Genomic DNA, 11025 nt, shown 5'->3' on the forward strand with positions numbered 1-11025 from the left:
ACACGAGCACGCAAGCACGCACACACACACACACACACACACACATGGCTCAAAGAGCCCACTGTCTGCCAGTCAAAGCCTCACTTCCTGCACACGTCTGAGGGCAGCAGGGTGATTTCTCCTCTTAATATGGCAGCTGCATATTCAGTCGACACTTTGTCTTCCCCCAGATGCACATGAAGCGCTGCCATCTCACCGCTGATGGAGGGATTTATATTCTGCTCCATAACATTGCTGACTAACAGCAAATAAAATACACAGCGCCTTCAGACTCTTTGAAAATGCATTAAACAATCATAAAACAGCGAATATAAAAACACAGAGGGATGAGAAAGCTAAAGCAAGATAAAAGAAGCGGTTCAACGTTGATGGCACGAACTGCTCGTCAAACACGAATGTGTGTCTCCAGCTCTGCACCTCATTTTATAGATTTTGGGTGACATCTTTCAAAGTTTGGATGCCATACATTTACCAGCTGTGAGATGAGAAATTGCTGAGATACATATGAGAGTTTGTTCATGACATCGCTCAAAATTGTTTCAGGCAGAGAACAAAATAACGCTTTCAATTCTTCTTCCAAAATTTTTTTTTTCTCTTTTCAACAAAGTTTAAACATCAAAAATTAACACACAAATGTATAAAATAAAACAAAATAAAACACCAGCATCTGTAACAGGGTTGCAAATCTGTTTTATTTTATTATTACTTATATACTATTTATTAATATTTTAAATTAGCTCTTTAATTTTAAGTTTCATTAATTTTGTTTTGTGTGTTTGTCATTTTTATTGGTTTTTGTTTTATCTATATGTATTTATATATATACTGTATATATATATATAATTTGTATATTAGTTTTAATTTTAGTAATTGTAGTACTTCATTTTAAACTTATTTATATCAGTTAGTTGTGAATGCAACATATTTAATTTTAAGAAGCTTTTCATCCAATATTTAAATTGTACTTTATTTCAGCTTTTATTTTACCTAAAATGATTTCCAATAGTTTTAGTAAACAATAACAACACTGTTGCAAGTTTAGCCTAAATGAAATGTATAACTGCATTAATGGAAGAAAATACAGTAAACAATTTAAGTTTATAAATAGGAATTCGGTTTCTATACTAAAAAACAACTTTTTAACAACAACAAAATTTTACAATAATTGATTGGGGTGGAAGACTGATGAATGCAGTCAACAAAAAAATGACAGACAATTGTAAAAACAATAAAAATTTATTATTTATTTATCATCCCGCCAAGTTATAGAAAGAGTCCGAATTATGTCACTTCTTGTCTCACGATAAAAAAAAAAAGTTGTTTTTTTTTGTACTAGAGCATCAAGAGTGCTTTAAAACAATCTACTTCTCCAGAGTAATAATATGTTAGATTACACAAAAGAAAATGCGATTTGTGCCTCTAATGGTTTTACAAATGTCATGACACACTAAAGTGTATCATATTCATGCAAAGTGTCTTCAGCTACCACATGTCTGGAGTTTGAGTGCTTTTTCTCTCTCTTGTGATGAAGATGAGCAGTAATTTGGCTTTGACACTGATGCCTCTTCACAATAAGAGCCAAGAGAACCGAGTAATGTCATATCAGACATTCCTCATAGTGGACAAGACGCTACATGACTGCTTTTCAGGCTTGGGCAAATATGAGGGAAATTAATTTCATATGACGCCATGCCAACTATTTGTGCTGTTAAATTGTTATATCAGTCAGTACACATTGAGGGTCATTTTCTGTTTGAGTCTCAGCCTTCATTTTGAGCTGATAAAAGCTTCCATTAGCATGACCTGATGCCAGCGCTCGCTCTCTCACATTTCACCACAGTTGGGTTCCTGGGAGTCGTTTTGCTCAGAATAATGCCAAACGCACGCTACGAGACAGCTACGAGACGAGACAGTCTGTTGCACACTTTACACAGCTAATCACTATGGAAGCTCATTTCCGCCTTAAAAAGGTAAATGCGACTATATATATGACAATTCTGAATTCTGGCAAATCCTTTTTTCTCAGAATTGTGAGATGCAGTATAAACTCAGAATTTCAAGATATAAACTTTCACAATTACGAGTTTGCATCTCATAATTCTGCCTATTCTGACACACAAACACTGAATCCCTGTAAAAAGCACTGCCCACCATGCTCCATTCTTTTATTCAGTATATATATAGGCCATTACACCGCCCTGTGTGGAAAAAATAGTCCTGTTTACTAAAGATTGCTCCTCTCCACCAACACGGAGAGCCTCTGTGTGTTTGGCTGGGTTTATCTCAGTCTCCTGATCTCGCTGCCTCCCTCACAGGGTCACCATGCACACTCTCTCCTGCGCTGAAGGAGAATATAGATCAGACTTTGACAGCATGTCTTATCTGATGAGACGTGCCTCATGCTTCACAGCTCTCCTCTCTCTCTCTCTCTCACATGCAGGAGATCTTCAAGGTCCTCAGGTATGAAAACAAAAAGCAGCCGCCCATCACCGTACTGTACCAAAGTGAAACTCAATCCAGAGAGAACTTCCTTCAGGAAGAATCAAATCCGACATAAGCATCTTCCAAATGCCGCTAGAGACAAAGCAATGCACAGTCTGAATCCATCAGACCAAGTTTCCAGTTAGAGCCAAAAAGACTTTTAAAACCACAGGAAAACCTTCCACATAGAATGAGAATCAGATGAACACCTTTAACATTAATATTTACTTGAATAATCCTCTGAGATGTCAAGTAATGTTGTAACCTCTCAATAAATAGGCATATTTTATTTCAATAACATTTGATGACTCTTGTTTTATTGAAGATCAGAGTGAAGTGCTACACATTTTACTGTAGAGTCAAGATGAAAAAGGATTGACAAGCTATTTTACTTCTGCAGTGTGATGGCTTTCTCATGAACTCCATGTAGTTTCTCTATTAGCCACTAGTAGTTCTCAAAAGAGCCCAATCAGGGTTTTTTTTATTTTGTATTTTTTTATATACTACTATAGAATTGATTTATTTCAAATTAGCTTTTATTTTTGTTTTATTTTATTTATTTCATTTGAGTTTGCCATTTTAGTTGTTTATTTTTTTATATTTCTATTTATTTTCATTTCAGTATTAGTAATTTTACTTCATTTTTTATTTAAACTTAAAATTTTGAAATAAAAATATTTTATTGTCAGTTTTCAGTTAAATTTTAGTAAATTTATTTGCATTTGTCATTTTTATTACTTTGTTTTTAACATTTCTATTTAGCTTTAATTTATTTTCATTTCAGTATTAGTAATTTTAGTACTTCAATTTTTATTTAAACTTAAAATTTTGAAATAAAAATATTTTATTGTCAGTTTTCAGTTAAATTTTAGTAAATTTATTTGCATTTGTCATTTTTATTACTTTGTTTTTAACATTTCTATTTAGCTTTAATTTATTTTCATTTCAGTATTAGTAATTTTAGTACTTCAATTTTTATTTCAACTTAAAATTTTAAAATAAAACTATTCATAATTTCCAATTTTCTTTTTTTTCATTTTCATTTTTTCTTAAGTTTCATCTATTTTTTCCTTTTTTAAAAATTGTTTATTTCTAATTGTCATTCAAGTTTTAAGTTTCATCTAAAATTTATTAAATATTATATATTTATATAATTTTAGCTTATATTTTATTTTTATATTTTAGCTTTATTTTTAATGACTCTAATACATATTTAATTATAAATTTTTATTACAAAACTATTTTAATAGTTTTAGTTAACAGTAACTGAGCCCAATACAACAACATGAAGAATTTATACCATAACTGTTTTTTTTTTTATTCATAATTTCCAATTTTCTTTTTTTTCATTTTCATTTTTTCTTAAGTTTCATCTATTTTTTCCTTTTTTAAAATTTTTTATTTCTAATTGTCATTCAAGTTTTAAGTTTCATCTAAAATTTATTAAATATTAAATATTTATATAATTTTAGCTTATATTTTATTTTTATATTTTAGCTTTATTTTTAATGACTCTAATACATATTTAATTATAAATTTTTATTACAAAACTATTTTAATAGTTTTAGTTAACAGTAACTGAGCCCAATACAACAACATGAAGAATTTATACCATAACTGTTTTTTTTTTATTTTTTTTATCTCCAAACAGCCAATTAGCCAAACAATGATTCTTGATAAGACAAGGGCTGTTTGCTGAATCTTTTTGTCAAAAAAAGAATGGACAGTGACTATATTAGAGCCATATAAACTCCCATAAAGCCCTGGGAGGCAGCAGCTAATCAAGGCTTTATGTAGCAGTGTGTTTATACCCATGACGTCTTAAAGTTTCAAATCACTCTGTTCATTGTTTTAATTAGTCAAGGGAGAGCAGGCAAAATGCCAGCTAATAAAAAGAGACTGTCACATTAGTGCTAAACACAATCTTAGTGTGTTTCAACTTCAGTCATAAAACTGAGTCTATCCTCCAGCCCAGATGCGGTTTTACTCTGTTTTTAGGAGTGTGATGAGAAATGACGCCTGTGGAGCATAACAGACTTCATCAGGACAGACAGCCGAGAGCCACTTCTTATCTTTTAGACAAGGACATGGTGGCCATAAAGATGTGAATGCTTGGGTGGCATGAGAGAGCAGTCATCAGACTCAGAGACTGACAGAACGGGCCACTCAAAATGATTCAGCACACGCTGCACAGATTCAATCCATCACACATGGAAGTGATGTACGAGTGAGCCGCTCTCAGCCCAAACTCATCTCCTCTCATCTCTCCTCCGCTCCCCGCGGCCCAAATACAACAGAAAGCGCTCCATTTAACATTTTTGAACAGAGAACAAGCAAGCGAACTGCTGCTTATCGATTCTAATATGGAAACGGCTCCTGTGCCCAGCTGGCCTTCATTACACAAAAGAAATACACATACTGAGATGACGATGGAGATTTTATCATCTTTACTTACAATAACTATTGTTTGATTCATTTTTCCTTAGCAAAGGATGTCTTTTATATCAAATTTGCAGTTTTCACAAACTTTTATCTTACTTTAGTCTATAGAAAATATTATATCACCATACAAGGGTATAAATCTGCCACTGCTCCAGTTTCACAGGGTGTACCTCAAGGTTCAGTTCTTGGTCCACTTCTGTTTATCATTTATATACAGTATATCCACTTGGTGACATCATATGCATGCATGGACTTCAATTTCATTGCTGTGCTGATGACATTCAAATTTACCTATCCACCAGCTCTGATAGGTCATCACTGCCTGACTCACTTACTGCATGTATCAGGGATATCAAGCATTGGATGTCCTTGAATTTCCTTAAACTAAATAATAACAAAACTGAAATATTGATGATTGGCTCTACTACCTCAGTCAAAAGGATGGACCTGTCCTTTGAAATTGACGGGGTTCATGTTAAGCCTTCTTCATCTGCCCGTAATCTTGGTGTCTTATTGGACTCATCTCTATCTTTTGCCTCTCATATTTATTCTGTTGTTAAAACCTCTTTTATTCCATCTTTGTAATATTGCACGTCTTCAATCTTCTCTAACTCTAGCTGATGCTGAAATCTTAATTCATGCATTAATCACATCACGTCTGGATTATTGCAATGCTCTATTTCTTGGTCTGCCTAAAAAACTTATTGCAAGGTTACAGTATGTTCAAAACTCAGCAGCAAGAGTTCTCACCTCCACCAGGCGTTCTGCTCACATTACTCCTCTACTGCATGATCTTCACTGGCTACCTGTGGCATCACGTATTCACTTTAAGATATTACTTCTAACGTATAAGGCATTAAATGGTCTTGCGCCTCCATACCTGTCTGACCTTTTTTTTAATATGTATTTTGGATAATGTGGCTATATGTGGCCTTATGTGTTTGTATTGTGTATGTGGGTGTGCAAATGTTTTGTATAGCACTATGAAAAGTGACCTTGAGCTATGGAAAGGCGCTATATAAATAAAACTGCTTCTTCTACTTTAGTTTATTTCACAATATTTATTCAATGATGGGCACTTCTGAACTTGTAGACTCTTAGAAATTCTCTCACATTTCAAAATGTGATTTCCACCATGTCTCAAATTATGTATTGTATTTAATAGCATTTAAAGCATCATAACCAGTATTTTATCGTATATCTAAATACACAATTAAATATTATTTCCCCACTTTTGCATAATTTGAAAGATTTATAGTTTAATTGGAAACTACGCACAGCAAAAATATTGTATTTTTATTTTTATACATTTTTTTCACACATCACATGCTTTTCACTGTAACTGTTTTTTTCTTGGTAGCCAAGAACACTAACCTTTGAAAAAATTAATTAGTGGCAAAACTATGACATAAACAGATTATATTAATACAAAATGATATAAATGCATATGAATATAGTGCCTTCTCTTTCTGTTTTCCAATCTATGCTTAAATCTTATTTATTTGGCAGGTGACGATGGCTTAAAAAATATATATATATTTTTTTTAATTGCCAAATGTTTGAGTCAAATGTTTTATAGCATTGTTTGTTAATTAATTTGTTTATTCATTTATTTGTCTTTTAATGCCCTTAAGGTAATTTTATGTACAGCACTTTGGTCAACCCATGGTTGTTTTTAAATGTGCTTTATAAATGAATTAATTAATGTTTGTATAATGAATTCTCACATTTTAAGATTAAATAGTAAAACAATGATGTCTATACATGACAGCCATCTAAACAGTGTAAAAAAAAAAAAATTTTAAATAAATTGTTATGTAAAGTTATGTAAGTAAAAGAACTTGGAAATCTCTTATCCAAGATAACAATAATAATAATAATAATAATAATAATAATAATAATTGTTTACATCATTTGTACTATTGTTATTGTTATTTTATTTTGCCAACAAAAATATTTTTGTCATGCTAATAAAGCTGACTAAACTGAAAGTGAATTGAGATTAGCAGTCAACTTGCAATAAGTTTCTACTGCGTGACTGATGTGTAAATGTATTTACGCAAACTGTCAAGTTAGTGTGACAAATAGATGTCCATGTATGACGACTAATGACTTTAAGTCTGCATGAGTGAACGTGTTTATCTGATAATAATAACAAATGTGCAGAGATGCAAGAATCTTGCTCAAGACTCCTCGTCTCCACACAGATAAGACAGGAATGCAGCTGACGAATGGAAAAAGATGTGTGAGTTTATCTGCTGCGAGGGAGAAAGAAAACCCAAAATAAGCGTGTGTGAGCAGCAGACGAGGTTCTCCACCCTTCAGAGAAAAAGAGCAGAGATGAACACATCACCGAGGGCAGCCAACGGGAACGAGGCAGATCCTTCGAGGACGCATCTGAACTTTTCTGCAGTTTGACATGCATCTCGTTCTGTTCCTTGAGTTCTGACATTTATGAGGCACAGGTCTCTTAGCATCACACATGCTGCAAGTCATGCATGCGGTGTAATTCCTTGTCACACACACACACTAAAGTAGTCAGAGAGTTGGCGTGCTCCTGCAGGCTAAACGCTGAATAACAATCCTACAGCAGCTCTCCACGGCCGGCTGCTCTCTCCCATTAATACTCAGCAAGGATTACAGCACCACTACAGCTCCTGATCCATTTCATCAAAAACCAATTGCTCTCAAATACATATATATTAATATTAACTTCATTTGAATAACACTCGGTGAGTTCAGATCATCCCTCTGCAAGCTGGAATTACACTCTTATGAATAAAACTCTTCCCACTTGTTCTCTGACTTCACTTTTGTCTGATTTTGGTCGGATTGAGATGACTACTAACATTTGATGTATTCAGTAATATTTTATGTATCAAATTGCATGCAGTAAAATGTGGTTGGTGGTTGAAATGCATCAATTTAAAATATATACAGCACAAATGTATTCAGTTGGAATGAGTCAATAGGAACTTTATATTGAGAAAGGACAAATATATCAAAAAGATGTATATCTATCAAAGAGGTCAAAATGTGGGAAAACTGTGACAAAAATGAAGAATGTGTAGTTCACTTTGCAAATTAATAAAACAATTTTAATATAAGGTGATAAACAAATATATTAATCAAAAACAATTAATAATTTGTATATGTAATACTTGAAACAGTAGTATTAATGTATGAAAAGTGTATTTTTCAGTTATATATGACAGTCTAAAGTGACTGTTTTGATTTTGATTTTTATCTTTTGAATAGATTAAACTTAGTAGATGAAGGTAACACTTTAGTTTACAATAAGGTTCATTTGTTAACATTAGTTAACTGCATTAACTAAAGAATTTATCAATCTTAATGTTGATTGTAAAATTTGTAATACATTATTAAAATCAAAAATTTGAGCCAAAATGAACTAACAACGAGTAGTTGTAATTGCATTAACTCATTTTAACAAAGATTAATAGATACTGTAACAAATGTATTGCTCATTAATAGTTAATGCATTACTAATGTAAAGTCTTACCTATTAGAATGAAAAAAGGGAAAAAGTGTAGGTAAAATAAACTTACTCACCCTACACCTTTTTAGGTTAATATGCAAAATTTAGTATATTTATTATGGACAATTGTGTATGAGGACCGAAATAAATGTTTTGTCAAAATTTGGGGATCCATATACAATGTGACTTGGTTGCACATTTTCTATTTTCTATGTGAGTACCTGTGCCTCGGGCAAGGCCACGTCCAGTATGATGGGCTGTCCGCGCGGCTCTCCGTTCTCCAGCCGTGAGTAAACCACCTGGTAGCCGCGGATTTGTCCGTGCTGCTTCTGCTGCAGAGGAGGCTTCCAGGACACCCGCAGGGCCGTGGAGTTCACATTGTCCACCTCAACCCTGCGTGGAGGGGCGCCAGGCACTGTGGGAGGGAGAGAAGAATCGTTTAGAGCTCAATCACACACTCACAACACACTCAGGTCATTTAAAGGTACAAACCTGCTCCCAGGCTACAGCCAACACATTTGAACAACTTTTTAGTACTGCTAAAAATCTGCTCTCTGTAATTCACTTTAGACATTATATTTCTCAAAAAGTTAACATATGATAAAAAAGTATGTATATTTGTTAAAAAAATTATATTTTGGCAATTACGTTTTGGCAATTTCTTAAGTTTTCAAATATTAATATTAAAAGCCTGAGCTTGGGACAAATAAAAAAATTTAATCTATTTATGTTGACATATAAAAATAAAATATTTATGGTATTTTAATAATAATATAAAATACATATTTCTATTAATATAATAATATTTAAAATTATATTTTACAATCAATTTGTCATATATTAATATTAAAAGTCTGACTCTGGGACAAGGGTAAATCAATATAACAATACAATCTATATAATAACAATAAAAATAATATGTAAAATAAAATAAAAAATGTAAAAATAAAATGAAATAATATTAATAATAATAATAAACTAGGTATGCAGTTATCTAGCCTCTATAATTCACTTTAGACATTACATTTCTCAAATACACAAAAGCCTGCAAAAATTAAAGGGATAGTTCACCCAAAAAAGAGCATTCAGCAGTAAGACCAATGTCGCACCAAATCTGTATGACTTTCTTTCTTTGTTTTGAAGAATATTCACACTCCAAAAATAAATGCATCATGAAAGCTCTCATGAAATAATTTAGACTGAAATACCAGCTTTTTGTTCATTAAAAATAATAACAATAAATAAAAATAATAATTACAATTTTTGTGCCTTTTTAGACCTTGGTGGTCACCATAAACTTTAATTGCATGGAAAAAATCAGTGTAAATATATATGTCATTCAGGTTTAAAATTACATAAGGGTGAACTATCCTTTTGACATACATTTCACAAATACAAATGTGTTGCATTGAGAGCCTGGGAGACAGGCTTCACCAAACCCACATAACGCTCCGGGCCAGCTCAGCTCCCTCTGGAGTTTGGGCTGACATGAGTGCAAAAGAGCAGCAGTTCAGTAGATGTTAATGACAGTCAATTGATAGTCAATAGAGGAGGCAGTGAAGGGAGGGAAGACAGGAGTGAAGGTTAAAAAGCACAGCATTAAGAGATTAATAACCAGATAGAGAACAGCCTCTCCCATCCCAGAAGTAACAGCTCAGAGCGCAGAAGATCTATGGAGGCTCGAGTGCTGAACGTCAGCAAAACAGGCTGCGCTTAATTGGAGTCATTTAACTGTATAAATGTGCTTGGCGCTGGCTGGAATTCAGCCTTGACCTTCAGACGAGAAAAAAGTCAATGCCTGAAAACAGATAAACAAAACTATAGTGCACTTCTGCAGATGTGTGACCCGAGCTGGAACGGAAGCATTGACACGGTCAATTTTAACAGCATGTTTGTGCAAGTTTAATACAAGTTCAGCTCAATCGACACCCTTTGCAGCATAATGTCAATTACCACAGACACAAATTTGGGGAAAAGATTTGAACTTCCAATGGAGTAAACTAGGCCAGCGTTGCAGGGAGTTGAAAGCTAAATGAATAATTCAGTCTTGCACGTTTCATGTGAAAGTTCGCTGGTTTACTGGCCTTACGTATTCTTGACATTGTTGAAAAATTGCATCTGACTTTACACAGACCAGGTGAGTAATCGACTCTATCACACTAGCATTTATGTTCAATTCCTCTCATTACTCTTTTGAAACTCTGTGTATTTTAATTAGGGCTGATCATTTTCAAACTTTTTATTTACAGAGCAGAAATATATTAAAAGAATTATCTTTCTAATTAATATAATTATTCTAAATAAGCATCATCATTCAATTTCATAATCACAACAACTCAACGTTCTTCATTGTTTACACTTTTTTACCAATGAATAAACATGCCTTTTCTAGTTTTTATTATTTTTTACTGACAAATAGCAATTTTCATCCATATTACATCCCAATTTCCATCCAATCCATATTATTTAAAAAAAATTTTTTAAATGTAAATGACTTAAGATCAATGTTTTTTTTTTTTATCCATTTCCATTACTTTACCAGGTCTACAAATCACACTTTAAAAATTCCCTCATACATTTGAGATAAATATCTCAAATGAAGC

General features: G+C 32.9%; 1 protein-coding gene across 3 annotated transcripts in view; it reads right to left on the reverse strand.

Moving 5' to 3' along the window:
* LOC107709086 (receptor-type tyrosine-protein phosphatase F-like) overlaps positions 1–11025 on the reverse strand; it is a 120868-nt gene that overhangs the window by 47087 nt on the left and 62756 nt on the right. For all 3 annotated transcript variants that reach the window (XM_016513489.1, XM_016513488.1, XM_016513487.1), the window contains one exon: positions 8644–8837. In XM_016513489.1, coding sequence (XP_016368975.1) covers positions 8644–8837 — 194 coding nt within the window. The remainder of the gene's footprint in view (positions 1–8643; positions 8838–11025) is intronic.

Source organism: Sinocyclocheilus rhinocerous, unplaced genomic scaffold, assembly GCF_001515625.1.
Source record: "Sinocyclocheilus rhinocerous isolate Xijiao unplaced genomic scaffold, SAMN03320098_v1.1 scaffold835, whole genome shotgun sequence".
Lineage (NCBI taxonomy): Eukaryota > Metazoa > Chordata > Actinopteri > Cypriniformes > Cyprinidae > Sinocyclocheilus > Sinocyclocheilus rhinocerous.